This window comes from Stomoxys calcitrans, chromosome 5 (genome assembly GCF_963082655.1).
Source record: "Stomoxys calcitrans chromosome 5, idStoCalc2.1, whole genome shotgun sequence".
NCBI classification, from domain to species: Eukaryota; Metazoa; Arthropoda; class Insecta; order Diptera; family Muscidae; genus Stomoxys; species Stomoxys calcitrans.
In genome coordinates this window covers 61,133,681-61,159,001 of record NC_081556.1, presented here as the reverse complement: position 1 = coordinate 61,159,001, position 25,321 = coordinate 61,133,681, and the positions used below count along the sequence as shown (strand labels likewise).

At 38.8% G+C, this 25,321-nt stretch overlaps 1 protein-coding gene across 3 annotated transcripts; it reads right to left on the bottom strand.

Annotated features, from left to right (window-relative positions):
* Positions 1-9,560: 9,560 nt before the first annotated feature.
* On the bottom strand, positions 9,561-18,271 carry LOC131997840 (uncharacterized). Of its 3 annotated transcripts, none has more exons than XM_059369624.1 (2): positions 17,379-18,271; positions 9,561-10,933 (listed from the first exon to the last, which is right to left on the bottom strand). In XM_059369624.1, the coding sequence occupies exons 1-2, from the start codon at positions 17,387-17,389 to the stop codon at positions 10,045-10,047; spliced, it is 900 nt and encodes a 299-aa protein (XP_059225607.1). In that variant the 5' UTR covers positions 17,390-18,271; the 3' UTR covers positions 9,561-10,044. The 3 variants fall into 3 exon arrangements, with proteins under 3 accessions (XP_059225607.1, XP_059225608.1, XP_059225609.1); XM_059369625.1 differs by having other exon boundaries at positions 17,388-18,271; XM_059369626.1 differs by having other exon boundaries at positions 17,746-18,271.
* Between the last annotated feature and the right edge of the window lie 7,050 nt (positions 18,272-25,321).

Genomic DNA, 25,321 nt, shown 5'->3' with positions numbered 1-25,321 from the left:
TATCCTTATGTTGCACTTTTTCTCCATCGCAATCCACCAAACTACTAAGGTAAGCAAGTATTGGTCTAATCACGCTCCTGTAGAGCCAGTTGACCATCCTCGGATTCAGGCCCTATTTCGACACATACTTCCCAACATCTGTAAACCTTCTCAGTTCGCTTATAACATCATCGATGGGTTCAAGTCCTACTCTGTCAGTATCGTAATAGGTCATTTATGGCCACCCAAAGGGGTAGCGATAAAATGTCCCCGGTGGCGTGTCTTGCGCATCTTTCTCCCTTATATTTATGTCTTAGTACCCACAGTTTATCCACCATTTCCTTAGCATGTGATTTTTCCAGTCTCTAAGGACCACACCAGAGAACTGCATGAGACCCAAAATTTGACACTCAAAAAACAATTGTAGCTACCTGCCACAGTAGCGCAGAGGTAGGCCACAGTAGCGTTGTTGTGACGCCTTTCCCAGTCCATTACACTTCCTTTAAAGCGGTAATATTTGCCTTGTACATCGCTAATATATCCGCCAGCGCGTATACTGCACCTTCTTTTTAAGCGATCTGGATGGTTCAACGGAAGGAGGTAGAAGGTATCTTCCTTCTACTGTTCCTGTGGTATCACAATGGACGAAAACTCAACCTTTTGATAATATCATGCTTACAATCATGATATAAAGACTATATCCTTCTTCTCATTTCTTTAAAGAAAGAAATAAAAAAGAAGTCAGATTTCTATTCGTTGCAACCAGGATGCACTTCTAAAGTGAGGTCATGCGAACAGATTAGTACAACTTATTTATTTTTGTTTTGATTTCGCAATATATCTTAATGATTATTAACTCAGATGTAATTTTTTCTAAGATCTTTAACCCCGTTTACACTGCTCATTAAATCCGGATTTGAGGCTCTCGTCAGCTGATTTTATAAAGGGAAAACAGATGATCCAGCCATTAAATCCGGATTTAAAGAGCAGTGTAAACGGGGTTTTTAAACGATGTTTTATTTGATCCGATATTCCGGACATAAGCAACAAAACAGTGTTACAATGATGAAAATACAACTTTAAAACACAATTGACGAAAATAAATTGTAAAACAACGTTTATTTCTGAAACCACTTTGACATTTGCATTTACTGCATTTGCCAATCAAGGTTGTTACTTTCGAGGTAAATTTTTGTTGATGTGCTAATGACGCTACTTCTTAATTGTACCATGGTTGCTGGGCACGACGAGTCATCTACTCTCATCCATTGCTTTGGCTGCCATGGGATTGATTGTTTAAGCGCCCAAAACATACACTTTCGTTAGTAGTTGCAAGCAAAAATTATTCAATGCGTATTATGTCACCCTGTTACGCAAAACAAAAAATCATTTGAGCTGCGTACCTGCAATAGAGCTGGCAAACCATCGATTATCGCAACATTCGATATTTTCGATAGTTTTAATTAGAAATATCCATATCATAGATACTATCGTTAATTTCCCACCACCTATTTTTCAAACAAAATCATAGAATCCAAATAATTTTCATTTTACAAATCCTGGAAAAGTCAAAGATATTATTCATCGTATGAATAACAAAAAATTCAGTCGCCTAGATGGAATATCAAATTATGTTTTGAAAAAATTTCCAGATTCCATCATAAACCTCCTTATCTTTATTTGTTACCATTGCATCAACAATGGATACTTCCCGTCAGATTGGAAGGTTGTGAAAATACTTCCAATCAAGAAGAAAACTAATGCCATTATTCCGTCCGATTATCGCCCGATTTCCCTCTTGTCCAACATTGGGAAAGTATTTGAACACATCCTGACGGAGAAAATAGAAAATGGTTGTATTATTGTACCTGTATGAAATTTCCAGTTTGGCTTTAGAAAGACGTACTCCACTCAACACGCATTATTGAAATTTCATAGATGCTGAAACTCAATCCGCATGTTAGAGGTTCAATACAAAGGGCTAACAGAATTTTGGGTTCATTTTCATATTTGCTCAATAGTAAATACCTACCGCGGTAGACTAAATTGTTGCTTTATAAAGTGGTCATTAAACCCGTGCTGACATACGGCTTTCCGATTTGGTTCACTGTATCTCCTCAGTGGCCAAAGAGTTGGAAATCCTGGAGAGAAAAATCCTGAGGAAATGTACAAACAAACATTACCAAACTCGCACATAAAAATACTCAAACACATCTACAATATTTCAAACATTGAACCATTATGTGCACTATGAGTTCAAGCACCTGAATATATTTGTACAGAAAATGGTCACACTTGAAAACGATCGGATAAGAGAAATTTATGAGTTAGAAGAAAATTCATCATGGGCTGCAATTTATCTTAAAATGCTTATTACGAGCATTGCTCAACTCGTTTTACATATTCTTTCTTACTGATAGAAACAAAACATATGTTATATGTATATAAGCCTTCTTTAACATACATACAGTCTCGTAATCTGTGATATTTACATTCTCATTCATAACTAGTTATTCCAATTCGCTCTGTTAGCTTCTTTTATTAAAAGACTACTTTGTTATATCGTTGTAGTCTATTTATAAATTATTTATTATTAACATACTCTCTTTGCTCTGTAGGCCGAGAGCAAGCCTTTTTTGTTTTCATTTTGGTTTGCTATGCGCAAACATATGTAGTCACTATACCCTCAGGCGCGTAGCTAATATCTATAAATACAGTGTATCGGAACGAGTTAATTATAGCTTCGAATGTTATATTAAGTAATCGATAATCACATTGCATGTAATCGAAATAGAAGAAGACTCAAATAAACATACATACATATGTACATACTTATATTTTAAACGAAAATGGGAAGTAGAAATCAGGAGATCGATTTATATAGAAGCAATATCAATGCACATACCAAATAAAACCAAGGTTAGTTTTGCAAAAAATTTAACATTTGCGGTAGTACCCATCGAAAAATTATCAATCGATATTCAATCAAAAAATTAAATATCGATATAAGCCATCGATATTTTTCCAGCTCCTAACTGCAAGAGAAAATTTCGCTTAGAATATGTGAAAGCATTTCTTTTGGTAAGGAAAATTTCGCCAAAGATGGATACTGCCCTTTAAACGATAATCGATTGACGTTAATAATCGAAAAAATAAAATTATTTTGATTGTTTAGCCATGAGTAAATATCAAAGGCTTGATAGGTTAGGTTTAAGTGGTAGTCTGCCATCAGACTCACTTAGACGTTTTCGTCCATTGTGATACCACAGGAACAGAAGAAGGAAGAAGCCTTCTAGTTCTTACCGTCGAACCATCCAGATCGTTTTAAAAAGTCAGATCGCTTGCAAATGTTCACATCCGCAAAATCAGACAGATTCTCAAAGATTTGAGAACTTAATGTGGAACTCCTTCTGACTGATAGTGCGGGACACACACACAGAAGGTGTTCTATGGTCTCTTCTTCCTTGGTGTCCTCACAGCTTCTGGAAAAGTTGTTACTGGCAATCTTCAGTCTGTCAGCATGTTTTCTGATAAGACAGTGACCTGTCATGATGGACACAATGACTGAGACGTCTTTTCTAACCCATGACAGCAAAGCGGTAGACCTCTTCAAATCTAGATTTGGCCACATAGTTTTGAAATGCTTACAGCCCCCTCTTTGTCACCATCTATCATTCGTTGTCCTACGGGACTGGTCCTGATAACTTAGCTTACAAGTCGCTAGAAGCATACCCACAGATTCCAGTATCCCTGGGTAGTTCCTAATCTCGCAATCTCGTCCGTTTTCCAATTCCCTCGGATATCTCTGAAGCCCGGAGCCCAGTACTGCTCAGCCATCTCGTTGAGAGATTTGCGACAATCAAGGGCGGTTTTTGAGTTCAGAATTAGCTTCTCCAGGGATCTAATGGCTGGCTGGCTGTCTGTCTGAGAAGATATTAATGCCAATCGTCGTAATTACAATATATCGTAGCCATTTCACCACTTCCTTAATTGCAAGGATATCCGCTTGATAAACACTGCAGTGGTCGGGTAATCTTTTCGATATGACCAGTTCTAGATCTTTAGAGTACACACCAAAGTCCACCTGGTCGTTTAGTTTGGAACCATCCGTATAGAAGTCTATGTAACTTCTGTTACCGCGAACATCGCAGTTCCAATTGGTTCTATCAGGAAGTACAGTACTTTTTATCAAAATGCGGCTCAGGTAGGGTGTAATCCACATTGCCTAGGACATCGGATATTGTATCAAGGATAACACAGTATCCGTAGCCGCCACATGGCCGATGAGAAAGCTCCCATAACTTCGCAGCAGTGGTTGCTGCAATTTGTCTGGCCACAATGTCCAGAGGCATTAGATGTAAGATTAACGAGTTGCCTTTTCCAAAATGTTGGATCTGAAATTCAATTTCCTGTCCAGCAAAACACCCAGGTATTTTGCGCTTTCTGTAAATGGAACATTCTCTCCTTCCACGGAGACAGGTTCCACTGTAGGTAACTTGTATCTCTTGCTGGAAAGAACTACTTCTTGCACGAATTTATACCTCAACCACTTTCAGTAGCCCACTTTGCTGTTGCACGTAGAGCTTTCCGAAGTATATCTCCTAAAGTGCTGGGAAACTTTCCCCTAACCGCAATTGCCACGTCATCTTCATACGCGACTACTTTTACACCTTTTTCTTCCAGAGACAAAAATATATTGTTAATGGCTATATTCCAAAGTAAAGGAGACAGTACATCTCCTTGAGATGTTCCTCTGCTGTCCCATCTTTTTAGATCCACAGATATCAAGCCTGGGGTAATGCATCCTTTAGTAAGTAAGTTATTAATAAACTTTCTTACGGTAGAGTTGATGCCTAGAAACTCCAACTCCTCTGTTATTGACCTCGGTTTTACATTATTGAAAGCACCTTCAATGTCAAGAAATGCTACCATTGTATACTCCTTGAGAGCGAGAGAACCCTCTATGTAGCCAACTAGGTCGTGAAGGGCTGTTTCAGTGGATTTGCCTTTACTATATGCATGCTGCTGCCACTACAGGCGATCTTCAGGGATCTTTAGCATAAAGGAAGTCAGGCTAATAGGACGAAAATCTCTCGCCTTCGTGTGGTAGGGTTTTCCTGCTTTCGGAATGAAAATGACCTTCGTGTCCCTCCATCCCACAGGTATATATGATATTCTGATACAAGGAGAGTATATCTACATAAGCCAGCTTCCATTAAACATCATCAAGGCCAGACGACTTAAAGGAATCGAAACTTCTCATCATTCGGCTCAAACACAATTTCCCTAATAGCCTCCGAAGAATGCATACCAGTGACAACCTCTTCTGGCGCCACGTTGTCCGTTGCAAAATTTCCCGGGAAATGTGTATCAACGAGTAGTTCTAGTGTTTCCTCACTATACCCCACCGTAATACATCTCGATGACAGAATCTTCCTTAGTCTAGAGGCCTCAAATGTATCCTCCACGGAGCTGCAAAATTCTACCCAGGATTTGTTCTGAGCCTTTCTCAGCTCGCCCTTATATTATCTTAGCTCAGCCTTATAGATAGTGTTGTGTTCTTGTGGCTTTTACTCTGTTGAAGAATTTTTGCAGTCCTTCCTTAGACCAACCAGCTCTGGAGTTCACCATGGCTGCTGACACAAGCGAGTCATTCAGGACCTTTGTGATCCGCTTGACCACTATGTTTATATTCTCCGTAGTTTCCATTTCCTTTTCTGGTCAAGAAGAGATAGACGTGCAGAATTCGTGCCAAAATTTATCCTGATCCGCCTTTCTTCTGTTTAGCCGATGGACCACTACTGCAGTATTTTCTCCAAGGCTGCAACTAATGTAACGATGATCAGAGAAGCTATGGTTATCCAAAACATCCCAGTCACATATTCTTCTGATATAAAGGTAATATCCAGTACGTCTTCTCTTTTCCTTGTAATAAAGGTCGGTTATCCCCTTTATTACAAATCGCCAGATTGCAACTTATAATATATTCGATAAGCAGCTCACCCCTTTCGTTGACATCCGAACTTTCCAATATCTGGTGATGTGCATTAGCATCACTTCCTACAATGAGCCTCTTTTTCCCTACAGAAACGGCTTCAACCAGCGACTTGAGGTTTGAAGGCGGCATCTCTAAATCGTGTGCCATATATGGGGAAGCCAGTCAGTAATGAGACTTGTTTATTTTAGGGCTGGCTACTAACAAATTTTCAGTGCTAAGCGACGGAAGAAAAAAAGATTTTGACTACACTTTGCAATAATACAGGCTCTGTGTCTCCCATTCCCCGCACCCTTGTTCCACGAACCTCCTCCATTCTTCCACACACCCATGGTTCCTGGATAAGAACCACGTCAAATCCGCCTGCCATTAGGAGGACCTTTAGTGCCGCCGAACCGCCCTTACAATGGTGGAGATTTATCTGTAGAAACCGGATCATAGTCAGGATTAGAACGTTCACCACTGTAGTGTTAGCCTCGTCTTCTGATTCCGCCAGGAGTTCATCCTAACAAGATTCGTAAGATCTTGTCATGATGAGCTTCCGTACCTGGATGCGGCAAGTGAGAAAGCTGTGGAACCACTCTTCCTCAGAACACTGGACACTTGCTGTGTGGACGTTTCCTTCTTAAGTGCTTCACTAGCTGCTGCTGTCGAAATACTTTGTAAGTTCCGTGCTTCCCCGCTAGTCCAGTCCAAGTGGATGACCCACCCACACAGGGCTTTTCAGGTCCCGTTTCGATGCCATCCCCTCCTGTCTCGATTGTGGCAGGGGGATTTTCAGTCTCCTGCAATCCGCCAGACTTTAGCGATATTGTCGATAGTTTCTCAGGGAAGTGTTCAGCAACAACTGCTGAGTCGTCACCTGATTCCCCAACCCCACCGCTTCTGTAGACCTTCAGTTTCAGCTTGTTGATTCCGTAGTACACAACCACTTCAAATTTTCTGAGGTCTGCGGAATTTAGCACGAATACTGCGTTTCTCCGGTCACCATTAGCCTCATCCAATCTACCAATCTTCCAGTCGGTACTTGAAAGATTGGGATTACATTCCCTTATCGATACAGGATCTGAGGAAATACTTGGCATCCAAGAATGCGCCGTAGGTCGAGAAGGAATATCTCACCAATTTTTTTTAGCACACAACGAAAAATTTCAATTGAGCGTTGATCCCCGAAGGCAATTAATCTGTATCGGCCCCGAGACCCAGAAATTTCCGCAAGGACATCGAAGTATACTGAAGACAATCCATTGACTATCCTACTCCATTTATTCCTAGGTATGCAGCCATGTTCTTCTCCTTGGCGACAACTGCCATCACCAAACCGTCCCTAGCGACAATAGCAAAGGTTCTTGGACTCATCTTACCCTCCAGGTGACTGCAGCCTTTTTGCTAACTGCGGTCCAGTTTCCAAATCTAGACGTGTAGTCTTTGGGGTAGCCTGTGTAGCAAATTCCTGAGCCTTATTTCGGGAGTCTCTCTCCCAATTAGTGAGAGTCTTAGGATCATTCGCACCAAGTCCCTCAATAAACCTGAGAGCGATGCGTCTTCTATCATTCCAACCTCTTAAAGAGCGAGTTGGTTTGCCGGGAAAGGCCGATGGCCTAGGCTAATTAGAGGCACACGTGTAGACACACGCACACAAATTTGTTTGCGTATGTTAGCAAAACGACGACCAGCTTGATGGCAGGATGGCGGATTGCACCATTTGATTTGTGGTTCTTGTACAAATAAGACCAACTTTAATTGTTTCTCCATGCACACCTGTATGCTATTTTCGTATGGGATAAACTAAAAATGGGAGCAAATCTAATTTTTTTATGCGTGAAAATTGTTAAAGTTGTGAAAAAGCTGATTAAATCATAAATTTGTAAATCAATTTATTCTTGGTTGCTTTCATTCGACTGACAACAAAAACAGATTATTACTTTATGTATTTGTCAGAAGGAATAAAGCACGCTGTAATCGAAAAAAATGACATGTGCTATTTTGAAAAGTGATTTTCATATGTTAGTTTCGTTTGTATCACACGACATGTACAACTCAACATGTGCTAAATTTGACATGTCATAAGACAACTACATGTCGTGAAATAGAGCCTTCAGTTGCACCAAGAGTGGTGGTATATGGTATATGTGTTACCGAGTTTTATTTTAGTACTATATAGCAGTGATGGGCACTTGTGCTAATGTGCACAGCATTACCAAGCCCATGGGCTTATGTTCTTGCGCATGTACACAAATATGTGCAGTGGTGTGTGAATATTTGCCCGCCACTGCTATATACCCAGAAAAAATAAAAACTATGTTCAGTTAAGAAATTTGTTAATTTAAATAAAAAAAATTGCTGCATTTGGATTTATGATATTTGATTTTCCATTTGGATTTATGATAAGCTCAAAAATGCAATCAAAGCGGTTATTATTGCCATATTTGTTTTACATAACGTTTTAACTGTTTTAATAAAAATAAATAATTGATATTTTTCACATTAGTTGTGAGCCTGGCACTGGATAGGTGTGAGCACCACATAGGCTGGAACATTGAGGACTGCTCTGCGCGAAGCTTAGTCGCGAGCTGCAGGTTGCGGAAAGTGGAATGCTCCATACGGAGAAGCTGCAACTGCAGTCGCGGACAATCAGGGGTATAGAGCGGAGAGTCTCGATGATAGGGCGGGCAGCACACGTTCTTTCACAAATCCTTAATGCCTATGATGCTCGATACCACAAGGCGGCTATTGGCGCCTTTGAATAGCCAATGGCCAACCTGTTCCTGCGGCGATCGGTCCTTTGGCCATGGCAAAACAATTAAAGGTGATCTCATTTGTACAACAACCACAAATCATATGGTGCAATTCGCCATCTTACCATCATGCTGATCCACGTATTGTCAACGCAGGTAAAGAAATTTGTGTGTATACGTGTGCATACATGAGCAGAGAATATGCGAGAAAAGAAGACAACAACAAAGAGAATCGAAACAAAAATCTGACATCTTAATACTGTCAAACCTGGCCGGCTGTTAACAGCTGCTCGTGCGAGACCACCTTATTAAATCCGCCTTGGACCAGATATTATATTTCTTCTTAATGGTTCCAGGCTTCGAAAAAAAAGAGAAATTGTCGATTCCCTTTTGAGGCTCTCTTCGTTGTCGGCGACACCGTCTGTAAAGAGTATTATAAACAATATAATTTATATACATACATACATATTTAAAAATAATCGTTATAAATACAAACTTAGAATTTAGCGAAGAATAACACGAAATCTAGATCCACAAATATAATCTTTAAATTGTTAATATATATTTATGAATACAACGGTTACAAAGCGGATTTAAAAAGGTACTCCTTTTTTAAATAAATCTTGACGACATTTTCAGTCAAGCTATGTAGAAATGGAACGCAGCTTAATGACTACAGGGGATAGGCAAGGGCGCGAAAAGAGCTGGAACCTGGATGATGTAAAACTGGTTATGGATCTCTCGAGCCGAAACAAATGCAAACCAAACTATAATTTTTGTTTGCTTTGTAGCTCCCGATGTAGTTTATGGAAAGTAGAAATAAAGAGCAATGAAACACAAGTATGTAATTAGTGTTTGGACATTGGATGGATTTTATTTCTTTGGATTAGAGCTTACCAAGGTGTGGACTGTCGAAAGGTTAGGAAAATACAAGACAGAACCCATCGGATATTGCTTTTACAATATGGCCGTAATAATCGATAAAACTTTTAAATTCGCTTATTTTCTCTAGGCGGTTTTACATAGTAACTAACAGAGCCAATATGGGATTTCTAACTTAATTTTCGGGATACAAGTAAATAGGGGTTTACGTTTGAACGTAAACATTCCGCCCGCCTTGCAGTATTACTGGAAATTCAATAAGGGCAATATATCTCAAATTTAATCAAATTCAAGGAAAGTAATTCAAGCATACGGTTCTTTTAAGGTTATATATATTCAATTCTAATGATAATTCTATAGTATTTGTTACTATTTTTTCTAATGTTAAAATTCAAAATATTTTTGCTATATAGAGTAATTATATTATAACATAACAGCAAGTATTGCTAATTAAATAGAAAATGTTCCGTAAATCACCATGCCAAAAGCAGTATTTTGGGCCGTAGGAAGACCAACTCTTGCAAAAAGACCCTCTCGCATGATTCGAGAAAGTATGTCGACTCCTAGGACTATATCTATAGCCGAAGACTTGTAGAATGTTTTATCGGCCAAAACTAAATTATGGAAGTGCGACTTTATGCTCACCGGGTACGATTCTTTCGGAGTCATCGTACTTATACGTCGATGAACCCTTAAGGTGGTCTCTATCTTGAAATTTTCCTCAATACGGGACCACAAAGTGATGGGGCAAATGGTCTCATTATCCAGTTCTAACGTTGTAAGTTGCAGCTTGTCCACGAACGGCTTGGAGATGGAACTCATTCTGGATGCAGAGTCCAGTAGACATCTGGCATAATGCTTCCCATCCTTTGCGTTTATTATAACCGAGGCTGTTGGCAGTAAGGTGGCAGCATTCTGTCGGAGTATTGCAGTGAGCGAAGTCGACGATTCTTTAGCTGCTTCATTGGGCCTGAGTGGCGTGGGAATATTTTTTGAGGCTGAAGCTGTTTCGGACTTCTTATTAGGCTTACTTCGAGCTTGAGACTTTGTTGATCTAGAAAATGTCTTCTTCTTTAACCTGGGGTGCATATGTAGCAGTGAATGATGGCGTTGATGGCAATATCTGCAGCCCGTTTTGGTGAAGCAAGAACCTTGAGAATGTGTGTGTGCCAGACAATTTAGACAGTATCCGTATTTTTTGACCACATCCATTCGCTGATTTGTGTTCATTTGGAGGAATAAACGGCATGTTTTGAGGGAATGTATTTTCCTGCACAGCCTGCATACAAAGGAGGAATGACCCGGCTTCTTTTTCTCATGGTGGTGGGAATTCATTATACTGCAAAAGAAATTGATTAATGTTTGGAAGATTCTAAATATTGTGTAAAATCAAGAAAACTCTAAAAGGTGAAAAATAGAATATCTTGGAATCTAGGAGTTTTCGCCAAAGAGTACTACTAGTTTGGTTATTGCTCGGGTTATTAGGCCTTTCTGAGTGAGTATGTCAGCGACTCTGACCCGATTATCGCTACCATGATAAACTTTGGTAATTCTTCCTAGTCGCCAACAGTTAGGAGGTAGATTTTCATCTCTAATCACAACCAGAGCATCTACTTTCAAGTTGTCGCTAGATTTCTGCCACTTGTAGCGCTTCTGCAACTCCTTTAAGTACTCATCTTTCCATCTAGAACAAAAATGTTGATGAATCGCCTTTAGACGTTCCCACCGATTTTGGATTGAAATAGGAGCTTGCGAATACTCTGGGTCTAATGGTACTAATATGGGGGTACCTATCAAAAAGTGGCCTGGAGTTAGGGCTGTTAGGTCAGATGGACTTGCGGACGTGGGAGACAGCGGTCTGGAATTAAGACATGCCTCTATCCTAGACAACAAAGTTTGAAGTTCTTCAAACGTGTACTTGGAACAACCTGCTGACTTTTTGAAGTGCTGCTTGAAGCTTTTGACACCAGCTTCCCATAACCCGCCCATGTGTGGGGCTCCAGGCGGAATAAAATGCCATATAAGATTTTGATAGGAATAGCTAGAGGTGATAGCTTGATGAGATGTTTGGATAAATTCTTTGGCTAGGATTCGGGACGCCCCAACAAAAGTAGTTCCATTGTCCGAATGTAGGTGTAAAGGACAACCACGGCGGGAAACAAACCTACTGAATGCTGCGAGGAATGCAGGGGTGGACAAGTCTGAGGTAGCTTCGAGGTGTATCGCCTTTGTCGAAAAACAGACGAAGACACAGACGTATCCCTTGGTGATGCGGCAACAGCGGCCTGCATAGCTTTTGACGTCGAATGGTCCAGCAAAATCCAATCCCGTGTGAGTAAAGGGACGAGAAAATTCTACCCTTTCTGGGGGTAAGGCCGCCATCAACTGCGTTTGACATCGCTTCTTATACAGCACACAAGGCTTGCAGTGGTAAATCGTAGTTTTTATGAGATTTTGTACCTTTGGGATCCAGTAATGGGTTCGAACCAGTCGTAAAATAAGTTGGTTTCCTCCATGCAGAGTAATCTCGTGGATAAATTTTATCAATAGCCTAGCGTATTGACAGCCATACGGAACGATGGCAGGATGTTTTTCATTATAAGTCAATGAAAGCGATGATTCCAATCTACCACATATTCTCATTACGCCTTCATGATCTATAAATGGGTTTAAACTGAGCAATGGACTGGATGAGGATATGGATTTCTTTGCACTAAGTGCTAGATATTCATTGGGATAAACGGCCTTCTGAGAAATGGATATCAGTTGTTTGCGTACGAATAAAATCTCTTCTGTGGTAATATTTATGGAATCTTGGGTATAATCATTGCGGTGCTTCGGATGAGTGCGATGGAAAAAGCGGTATATATAGGCAACGACTCGCAACGCCTTTGAAAATGAAGAGAATCGATCAAGTATATCTGTGAAATCCGTGAAGTACGCGAAATGGACTTTAAGGGACTTTTTCTCCATAGTGGTCTCTTCCACAGGATCTAGCTTGGATTTCGGCCAATTACTCGTTGGTTCCGTAAGCCATTGTGGACCATTCCACCAGAGATGGTTGTCTACCAAATCTTGGGGATGGACACCCCTACTTGCAATATCTGCAGGATTGTGCTCAGAATCAATGTGGAACCAGTGCGTTGGATCAACCACTTGTATAATTTTAGATACTCTGTTTGCCACAAATGTATTCCAGTAGCAAGGTGCCTTGGACAACCATGATAATACGATGGTGGAATCGGTCCAACAAAATAGCGAATAATCAGCAATGTCAAAATTTGGAAGTACTGTATCAATTAATTCAGACAAAAGTGTAGCCCCACATAATTCCAACCTGGGTATAGACAATGTTTTAAGCGGTGCAACTTTTGTCTTGGAAGTTATTAAATGTGAATGTATGGAACCATGACGAACAATCCGGATATATATTGCCGCTGCATAAGCCTTTTGTGAGGCGTCGCAAAATCCGTGGATTTGGACTTCGCTATCTGGAGTAAAATGTATCCATCTCGGAATTTGGATATTATTAATATGAGGATAATGGTGCTGAAACGATTGCCAAAGTTCTCTGGATTCTGGCGTAATTTCATTGTCCCACTCGGTGCGGTCCATCCAAATCCTTTGCATAATTACTTTTGCCACTATTACAATCGGCGCCAGCCACCCGGCTGGGTCAAAAAGTCTCGATATATGTGAAAGAACTTCACGTTTGGTAAATTGGCAATTGTTGGGGAATTGGACTATAGAAAAATAGAATGCATCAGCAAGTGCATTCCATCGGATTCCTAAGGTCTTGGCGGAACTGTGATCATCGAAATCCAAAAAATCGGTGTATAAACGGTGATCCGCCGGAAGACCCGCTAGGATTTGTTTGGAATTCGACGTCCACTTTCTCATACAAAATCCCGCGGATGCCAACGCTTTAATCAATTGGTCTCTTGCCTCTACAGCCATTTGAATCGTATGAGACCCAACTATAGCGTCATCTACATACATACAAGATCGCAAGATAGCACTTGCCAAAGGGTAGATATCCTGGACATCCTCTGCCAGTTGAATCATAGTGCGAATCGCCAAATAGGGTGCACAATTTACTCCAAATGTGACAGTTTGGAGTTCGAAATCTTGGATTGGTTCGTCAGGAGATTTGCGATATAATATGCGCTGGTAAGGAGTATGGGATGGATCCACAAGGATCTGCCTATACATTTTTTGTATATCTCCATTAAATACATATCGATAGAATCTCCACTTCAGGACCAAAATCGTCAAATCATTCTGCAATGTAGGGCCGATATGAAGCATATCGTTTAAACTACGCCCGTTTGAGGAAGAAGCCGACGCATTAAAGACTACACGGACCCTTGTAGTTGTGCTCTCGGGCTTGATTACCGCATGATGGGGTAGATAATATTGGCTGGAGGAAGCAAGTGTATTTGGGGACTCTATTGGAATCATATGTCCCAAAGTAAGATACTCCTGAAGAGTCTGATCATATTCCCTCTTGAATAGAGGATTTTTTAACAGCCGGCTTTCAGTCCGAAAATACTGTGCCATCGAGCTTGTCCTGGATTGACCCAAACTCAAGCTTTTCGGATATTCCTCCTTGAACGGAAGGGAAACTATGTACCTCCCTTCACTATTCCTTCTCGTCGTACTCCTGTATAATTGCTCACAGAACGTGTCCGACACAGACGAGTAACGTTTCCGAGGGACATTCTCCACCTCCCAAAACCTTGAAATCTCCTTGTCTAAAGAGATTTCACAAAAATAAGATACAAGAGTAGAGCGGGGTGGGGAAGAATTATTCGGAGTAGGGCCGGTAAGGATCCAGCCAAACACGGTCTCCTGAGCCATCAGGGATCCGCAGAGTCTACAACCCGATAACATTATTGAGGGAAATACATCTGCCCCCAACAACATGTCGATTCTGGAGCTTTGGAAAAAATCGGGATCGGCAAGTTCAAGACCTGGCAAATCTGGAATGGATTCATAATCTATGGTCCTAGCGGGTAGTTCATTGGACAGGTGCGGAACAACCAAAACAGAAATATTCAACCCAAACGCTGGGTCCAAGTTCGACTGTAGGAAAAGATCGCATTCTTTTCGTACATCAGCAGATATGGTGTTGTTCAAGCCAGAAATCGTTGCGGAAGTACGCCGGAAAGGTAGTCTAAGCGTATTGTACAGCCGGTCAGAAATAAAGGACCCCTCGGACCCGGAATCAATAAGGGCTCTGGCTCGGTAGGGCACCCCGAAGTGCATAAGTCTCACAATGGCGGTACCTAGCAATATACCCTTCGACCTGGAGGCAAAACAACTTTGTATAACACCATGAGCCGAATCAGTGGACTGTACTGGAGAAGACTGAGGGGATGATTGACCAACTCCAGAGAAAGAAGGAGAGGAAGGAGAAGAAGGCACGTTATCCAATGACTGACCCCCAGGATTGGAATCCTTATGGAGCATAGTATTGTGGCGTTTTCCGCATATAAAGCAGGAGTGTTTGCTTTTGCAAGTTCTCACAGCGTGAGCGCCCGAAAAGCAGTTCAAGCACAAGTTGCTTGCTTTGATCTCGGCCAGTCTATGACCATGATCCATACTTATAAATCGAGGGCATTTCCTGATGACATGAAACTCCTTGGGGCAGAGTCGACATGGAGTCTTACTAACGTTAGCCTGAAATGTATTCACTTTCCCCGAGGCCGGTTTGGGATTCGCAAAGTTTCTCTGCTTGGATTGATGGTGCTTCTGATCACCTCCATTCTTTACTTCGGCAACGGATTCCAAAGTGCGGTATCTATTGGTGAGGAAGGTATCCAGATCGCACCATAGCGGGATGGTCGTCTTGTCACCAAGGGTCTGCTCCCAGAGTGTCAAGGTAGACTCCGGTAAACAATTGGAACATAGGAAGACAAATATAGGGTTCCAACTATCGATATCAACCTTATAAAGCTTGAGAGTGGATATGCATGAATTTATCTCTCGCTGCAAATTCTTCAAAGAATTTGCAGTCTCGGAATGGATAGTCTGAAGGTTGAATAGAGATTTCAATTGTCCATTTATCAAAATACGCCTGTTCTCGAAGCGAGCGCACAAATTCTTCCATGCCGAAGAGAAACCATCATTGGTTAGGGGGCTCTTTGACACGATTTCGTGAGCCTCGCCCTTAGTCTTCTGTCTCAAGTGCGACAGTTTCTCAATTGGACATAATTTCGAATTCCTAACGCAAAGAGCGGTGAACATGTCCCGGAATGTGGGCCATGCCTTGTATTCCCCACTGAATGTCGGCAATTCAAGAGGGGGAAGGTTAACACCGGAACTGGAATTAGGACTTGATGCCATCGGAGGGGGGGTAATATCCCGGATACATTGGGTGAGCCTAGACACACAGCGACAATAGGTAGAGTAAGATGTTTTATACTTCTCCTTTACCGTTTCAATATCGCTTACCTCATCCTCCCCCTTATCGTCCAATTCCTCCTCATTAGCAAGATCAGCTAAGCATTGATCGTACGCATGTTTCAAGTTGTCCCATGTAGACCTGATCTCATGTTTATGCGTGTCCAAGAGGCAAACGGATTCCACTGGCAGTTCGTTGCTGTTCAGTGCAGCCTCGAACTCAACCAAGCTATCAGCCAATCTTATAAATCGGTCCAGGGACATAATCGAAAACAGACGAACACAGTCGAATATCAATCAGGTGCAAAAACAGCACTCAAATCTGCGAAGCACTAAGGCCAAAATAGTCGAAAAATCTCCAAGATAAGAGATACAAAGATATGTGTGTCATATACAAATTAGAAAAAGAATTAAGGCACAAGAATCCGTCCCACTATTAAGATAAAAAAGGTCTAATGTTCACAAATTCCTCCTAAGGGAATTTTAGATTAGTAGCACAGCAATGGCAGGCCAGAAAAAAAAACAACAAGTATGTTACAGCCTGACCTCATCCGACTTAGAGATTCTGTCTGAAGACAGTGGCAACCTTTTGTATCCGCTTCAAACCTTTCCAAATATCTCACGGGTGCGACTTTGCATATATTTATAATAGCCTTGTGTGTCCCTGTGCTATATCATACCAAAAACCATATGATCGGTGGAACGACAACAATAGGTCAACGAACTTGGAATGAACAACGAGCCTGGAATATCTGGAATAGTTGTTTTTTCTTCTCTCTGTTCTGATTATCACGTTTTACAAATTATCCATACTCAACTCACTTATCAAATGTGTTTTTGTTATGCATGCGAGACGAAAGCCTGTTCTTTGTATGCCGTTCACATACGATCCACAGGGAGAGCGAAATGACTCCCAGTGGATATGAAAAAGGAGAGTGCAATAAAATACTCAAGAGAACGAGAGAGTACAAAACCCACAACGCTATGTGGGTGAATGTGAGTAAGAGATGGCCAGTGATGAGGAGAGCTTGCAAGGTGGATTACAAAGCAAAGCGCTCTCAAGAGATTGGGAATGTCAGCGAAAACGACAAACACGCGCCAAAAATAAAAAGAAACAGAGACCAGAACCAAGTTTGAGTCAAACAAGTTCTTCCAACATGTATGAGAAAGCGGTGGATGCAAAGCAAAAAAATGAATACAACACGCTCCTGAATTATTTAGGTTGACCACGTTTTTGGAATGCGTGTGAACACTGGAGCTCAAAAATGAGTTCAAATAAACCTTTCACAATAAAATCACTGAATTTTCTATTTCTTTTTCCTTTTTCTTTCTTTAAATCTTAAGTTTTCTTCCGAAATGGATGATAAGTGCTTACTTACTGAACGTACATCTGTCAACTTAAGATTTTCTCCAAATTCAAGGCTGGAGTATTACTTAACGACTTCTTATTTTCCAAAAATCGATTAGAAATGAAGAATAATCCTTCTGGTCCCAAAATACTCCGCAGGCTTCACTTTTGAGCAGGACAGTCCCAAATAAAATGCAGTGTCAAAGTTTAAGCTTTTCGCACAAACGCTCCTTGATCAAACACATTAATTCTTCATATTTCTTAACTTGCTTGTCTACATAAAACACGTGAATAGAATTTCTATACCGCAAACATCGGAATGGTGTGCTTTACGTGTGTAATCACATGAAATGCCACGGAATACTAGATAGCACTAAACATATGAAATACGAACGTACCTTTAAGAGATGATAGTTGTTGTGGAGCTGAAATCTCAGAGAGTATCGCAACCAATCCGGTTCGAAGGACCAAATGTAGAAATGGAACGCAGCTTAATGACTACAGGGGATAGGCAAGGGCGCGAAAAGAGCTGGAACCTGGATGATGTAAAACTGGTTATGGATCTCTCGAGCCGAAACAAATGCAAACCAAACTATAATTTTTGTTTGCTTTGTAGCTCCCGATGTAGTTTATGGAAAGTAGAAATAAAGAGCAATGAAACACAAGTATGTAATTAGTGTTTGGACATTGGATGGATTTTATTTCTTTGGATTAGAGCTTACCAAGGTGTGGACTGTCGAAAGGTTAGGAAAATACAAGACAGAACCCATCGGATATTGCTTTTACAATATGGCCGTAATAATCGATAAAACTTTTAAATTCGCTTATTTTCTCTAGGCGGTTTTACATAGTAACTAACAGAGCCAATATGGGATTTCTAACTTAATTTTCGGGATACAAGTAAATAGGGGTTTACGTTTGAACGTAAACAAGCTATTTATGTCGCTATTGAAAAATAGTTGTGTAAGTCCTGAGGATAGACATCATCCGACACTCAAATTACTTACACCCTATCCCACTTTTAAAGTGAAAAGAGATGTAGCAACTGAAAAAGTGTACTGTTTTGCTAAAACTGATTACATCAAACTGAACTCACTATCTCATCTGTTCATTGGAATGAAATTTTCAGATCTAAATATATCGATGAAATGATTTCAACTTTTTATACTGTGCTACTTGACTTTATTTCTCAATCTGTCCCTAAAACTACTTTTTGCAACGCATCTTGTCCTCCATGGAATACAACCAATCTTTCTAGGCTGAAGAACAAGAAGAATAAATTATATAAAAGGCTTAAACGCTCACGATCAACGTCTGACTTTTCGATGTATTCCTTAGCTAGATGCGAATATAATACAGAAAACAAATTGGCATATGGTAGTTATTTGAATAAAATTAGAAATCAAATCCTAAATCCTTCTACAATTTTGTGAATTCAAAGCGCCGTTGTAATAGTTTACCGAACTTTCTTAGATATAAAGCTAAAGTAGCTGATAACTATTCAGGCATTGCCGACATCTTTGCTGACTTTTTTAGCACTATTTACTCATATAGACGTGTCTGGGATTGGCGAAAACGTAGTACTTGAAAATTTAAGGTCACTAAAGATAACTTTTAATCCCGGTCCAGATGGAATTACATCGAACATTTTAAAGCATTGTGCTCTAGAACTTTCACTTACACTTTTCAACAGTTCATTTAAGCATGGATATTTGCCGGAATTGTGGAAGCAATCTTATATAAGACGACGATAACAAATATTTTAGAATTTACTTGTATGGTCAAGGATGGCTTTAGGGAAGGCTACCAAACGGATACTATATATACCGACTTTAGTAAAGCATTTGATAAAGTCAACCACAACCTTCTGTTAAGAAAAATAGATCTTATTGGCTTCAGTCCATCTTTACTAAAGTGGACCAGATCATATCTGACTGGACGTACTCAAAGAGTTAAATTTGGTACTGCAGTTTCCAAATCAGTTGTTGTCTCTTCAGGTGTTCCACAGGGTAGTCATCTGGCCCTTTGCTGTTTTGTTTGTTCATAAACGATCTCCCTTTTACTTTAAAGCACTCGAATATATTGATGTATGCAGATGATGTAAAGATTTACATGGTGCAACTAGAACTTTATGGAGCTCAATATTTCCAAATGCAAACACATATCATTTTCAACAGGATTCACTAATAGAAGGTTAGGTCACATGCAAAAACACAAAGTGGATAGGCCCCATAAACATCATTAAGGATGTCAAATCTGACGATTGAAAATGTCATCATATAGGAGAAAACGTAAACAAAGAATGAATGTAAAAAGAGAACAAGTTGACATCCTCAATGCCAAGTACTGCCAAATATTAAAAAAAAAGTATATCGGCTGATCGCTTGGCTTAACCTTATTCAGTGAATCCTGATTTTCAAGAACAACCTCTCTGAAAAATTAGCTACTTTTTTGGGTTCCAATCAACTTGAAGTAGTCTATAGCTTTAAAGACCTTGGATTTCTTCTAGACCAACGCTTAAACTTCTGTCAACACATCTCAATGGTTGTAAACAAAGCACATAGTGCTCTTGGCTTCATAAAACGCTGGAGTAAAGAACTTAACGATTTCTCTGTGACGAAAAACTTATATACGTCGCTAGTCAGAAGTAATCTTGAGTATGGTTCAGTGGTATGGTATCTGTACTACAATATTCATTCTGATTTGATAGAATCGGTTCAAAAACAATTTCTATTATAATATATTGTCTCCGTCGAAATGGGTGGGACAGAAGTTCATTAGCTTTCAATGAGTACTGATTAAATCTTATAAAGCTTTCTACATTAAAAAGTCGTAGAACCATGTTACCATTACGTTTTTGACTAAATTAATTCATGGTCAAATAGCTTTTGAATCGAATTTTCTTTAAAGTTAATATCAGACCTACCAGACATTTTGATCTTTTGAAAATTTTTTATTATAAAACCAACTATGCCAATAATGATCCTTTTCGGCACCTATGTTATCGATGTAATCAACTGAAAGATAAAGATTTCTCTAAATCGTTCTTTCGGTGGTTTGACAAGGTTACCACATTTTATTTTTTTGGGTTTCTTTGGTCAAAATGTGGGCACCAACAAAATTATCAGCTGCCTACGTATATGTTTACACACAAATGTGAGTGTGTGGACCGTACTCAAATTCATATATGTTGTTGCAATTTCAACCAAACCACACCCCTTCGAAATTAATAAATAATGAAACACAATACTATTTAAAAAGGAAATAACTCAGCTTTTATTTGTAAAAATAATTAAATTTTGTAGTATTTTCGTTGGTATAAGTTAAGCAAGCACATCTTTCCAAAAGCCTTTGCCAGCATCTTCCACTTGTATAAAAATAATGCTGTTGTAATAGCAAGTCCACAAACACCACACTTTCTTATTTTAGAAGTATATTTACTTAATTTTTTATACAACTAGTTTCTTTTGGGCGTCGTGAAATGTAAAATTTCCCCTAAATGAAAAAACAAGTTATAGTTACAAGTTATATATAATAACTACCTTTATGCAAGGAAAATTGAACTTGAGCTGCGTGCCTGCAGCGAAATTTTCGGTAACGGTACCGATAGCGAAAATTTCGTTTAGGATATCTTAAACCCCGGTTACACTTCTCATTAAATCCAGATTTAAGGCTATCGTCAGCTGGGAAAACAGATGATCGAGCTATTAAATCCGGACTTAAAGTGCAGTCCAAACGGGGTTTTAATGCATTTGTTATGGTAACGAAAAATTTCGCCAGAGGTGTATACTGCACTTTACAATATTTCAGGGCAAAATGTTTCCTCATATATTTGTTTAACTTTAAAATTATTCATTTCTGTGGACATTTGACAAAACAACTTATGTATATCGAGATAAGAAAAATTTTCAGGATTTTTATTATAAATAAATCTTTTGAAGGCGGTTCTTCTTTCTTTCTGCTTTCGGAATAGTCGCGAAAATCTTTAATTGCTGCGCGAGCGGAACTTGACAGTTATGTTTATGTTTTGTTTTTACTTTCATACCAAAAGACCTTTTTCTATCTGTAATTATGGTTTTATTTTTTTTTTCGCAAATAAATAAATAAAATAACAAAAAGAAAAACGTACCATTGAAACCTATAAAACAAAAATGATGACGAAAATGATGCCAAGCGTTGCCACTAAAATTTCTTTTCGCCATTTTCCTCACTATAAACTAAGTACTACTTTTTCACCTATTTTCCTCCAGCGTTTCGCCGACGTTTTTTTTTATATGGAATTTGACAGCATTCCGCCTGAAAAGCTGAATAGAATTCTCAGCTTTACCAGGGTCTTTCTACCATTTCTGGTTCCAGAGTTTTCCAATTGGTCAAATCAACATATCTCAGCTTTTGTGGTGAAATTGCATGTGACAAAAGAACATAAATTAATTTAGCTGCCCGTTTTTCAAAAGATTCGTAAAAGTCCTTTTGACAAAGCAACATATTTCGATAAAATTCCATATTCATATTGAATGTCAGTTTCACGCAAAAAAACTTAATTCGCACTAATTTAATTTTTGTTGCTTAAAATAAATTTGATAAAACAACATATTTCACTATTTATAAATTTTTTCAGAAACTGTTAGTGCTAAAAATTTGAAACATGGTGTAAAAAAAGCTTCAAAGACCAGTTTATCTTATTAGCTGTCCACATTTGATTACATTGATTCACAAAAAGTTTTTTATGCTTATTTATGTGTTTTTTCTGCTTTTCTGTAAAATTTGTATTTTTGAGATATGTTGTTTTGTCAAAAGTCCAGAGATTTTATGTAGAGATATAAAGCCCACTTCTAATTTTCTTGGATTTTTTTTGTCTAGCCACGTTACATTGTGTCTGTAAGTGATAGTTATCCCTTGCCATGATACAAATAATATAGAATTTCTATATCAAAAATAGTTTCAGCAATTAACTTGTTTGAAAAGATTTTCATAAGTCAATTCCATCGGTCAAATTTAGGTCTATATTTTTTCTATGTAGTCACAGATGTTCAATAGGTATAGATGTGCCATCGCCTCTTTTAAGAGGCACCACGTACAAATATTATTGGGTTGCCCAAAAAGTAATTGCAGATTTTTTAAAAGAAAGTAAATGCATTTTTAATAAAACTTCGAATGAACTTTAATCAAATAAACTTTTTTACACTTTTTTTCTAAAGCAAGCTAAAAGTAACAGCTGATAACTGACAGAAGAATGAATGCAATTACAGAGTCACAAGCTGTGAAAAAATTTGTCAACGCCGACTATATGAAAAATCCGCAATTACTTTTTGGGCAACCCAATAGAAATAAACTAAGAAAATTAAGAGAAGAGATACAACGTAAATGTGTATGAACAATGAATGAATTTTCTTTAAATTATTTTTACAAAACACTTTTTACCTCTCTTGTCAGCTTATTTTTGTTAATTAGCTGCTGTTTTTTTATTTATTTATTTTTTTATTTTCTGATTTTGTAATTTTAAAGCTCTATAAGAGTCCATTTAATAATATTACAATAAGCACTACTCTCAAACATAAAACTTCTTAAATTCATTATATGAAATATAAAAATAAGTAACTAAAGCTAAATTATAAGATAATTTGCAGTTTGTAAATTTCTATAAAATCTACTCATTTTCAACAACGATTGTGTAAATTTCTATGAAATCCTCTAATTTTCAACAAGGAGTTATTTAATTTTATTATTATTATTTTTTTATTCATTTTTTTTTTTTTTTTTTTGAAAAAGATAATCAGAACCATAAAGAAAAAACGAAAGGAAAACATGAAAACATGAACATGATGTATCTCATCAAAGTGTCGAAGCAGTTTTTTCGATATGTATGATTGGCATAATTGAAGGAGTTAGGAAGTAAATTAAATTGAAGTGCTACTCTTATAGAAAACATCCCATCCATATGGGGTAGAACTCTTGGCATGAGTATTTGATTAACTCGAGTAGGGTGAGAAAATGAGAACATATTTACCAGAAATATTGGATCACGGGATTTAAAGATTTTGTAGAACATAATCAGATTTCTAAATTTAACAAAATCATTGAAGGAACAACCAAGAAAACTTTTAACAAACGGGGAAATATGATCGAACAAACTGCAGGAAAAAATGTAGTGTACTACTATATTTAAAGCAAGTTTAACCTTCACTTTTTCTTTCAGTGGTGCCAGAATATACCTCAAGGCAGTATGGGAGATGTGGCATTATAAGAGCATGAACCAGTTCCTTAATATATCGAGGTAATAGCAAGTCAGTGCTATAAAGCTGGCGCAAGCCAAGAGTTATCTTGGCGACAACATTATCAATGTGCACATCGAATGACAATTTATCATCCAAAAGTATACCCAAGCACTGAATATTATGGACACTTCCTATTTCATCCCCATTATATACCAGCCTCACGCCTTGAGTATCATTCGTTCCGAAGAAAACAGCTTTAGTCTTCACCACATTCACAGACAGACGATTTGCAGACATCCATGAAGCCAAGCAAGGCAAGGCCAAATCAATCTTCGATTGAAGAACTAACTGAACATCGTCCGCATATGCATATGGGGTACATCAATTCTCTATGGACTTATATAAGTCGGAGATCAGTATAGCTATTGGTATCATAACGGGACACATAGGACTTCGAGCTCACTTAAGTAAAATCGGTGCGGCAAGTTATAGCGTGTGGGGAAGATGATGAGACATTGGAGCATTTCCTTTGTCATTCCCCGGCTTTCGCGTCCAACAGATATCGGCACTTAGGTTGAGACACTATACCACACATGAACCAACTTAGGGGAGTGGCATTGAAATCAATTAAGGATTTTGTAAGTAGAACGGAATTCCTAATTTAAAATTTTCTTTTTAGATGTAACTTTATAGTTTTTAGAGTGCACAACAAGCCGATTACTGGCTTAGGTGTATGTCCATAGTGACATCGGGCGGATTAATATCTACACCCTCTTTTCAACCTAACCCAACCTGAATAAGTCGTTCAAAAACAAAATAAATAGGAGGGGACCGAGTACAGATCCCTGAGGAACTCCGCTTTTAACCGGCAGCGTAGATGAAGCTATATCACCTATCTGAACAAATTGCTTTCTATCAACCAAATAGGAAAATAAAAGTTTACAAGCGCTTTTACCAAGACCGTAAACTGCAGATAGCTTTTTAATCAGAACGAAGTAATCCACCCGATCGAATGCCTTCTCTAGATCCAAGGAGAGCAAATACAGATATTGTGACCTGCCACGTAATTCCAAATTTGGTAAGTAAGACCTAAAAGCAACATGGACGTCCTTCTACCCTTCCTGAATCCGCATTGGCAATCATGTAAAAGGGTACTGCGGTCAATGTAGGTTACAAGCTGTTTCTTCAAAACATGTTCCACACCTTCGAAAGCCCCGGCAATAATGCTATAGGTCTATATTCGGATACATTACCAGTTATGCTCTTTTTCCTTATAGGGTTAATCCTTTTTCCTGACATAAAAGCATCAAACATTTCATCGGGAGTAATGCCGCTAAAAGAAAAGCCGCATTAGCAGTGAAACACAGAAATTCCACAGACACATCGTCTTGTACTTCAGATTGGTTGTCTGCAAATGAACGGTTTATCTCATTGAGCAAGTAGGAACTGTCCTTGAGAAGTCCAATATCTCTAATGGCTTTCCACAAACCCTTAGAAGTACCACAACTATCAAACAGAGCACGATGCACCTATGATCACCCAATTCAATTTTCTCCTTTCTAAAGGGTGGCACTATATTCGCTTTTAGCGATATTTTTTCATGATTACTTTTTTTTAGATAATAGATTTTAAAGTAAAAAAATTGCTGATTTCATTCAGTAGGACATTCCCTCATTAAGGCTGGTACTACGTTTTTTTTTGGGGAGAAAAATTTACCTAAGTCGTTCTTTCGGTGGTTTGACTAGGTTACCACATTTGA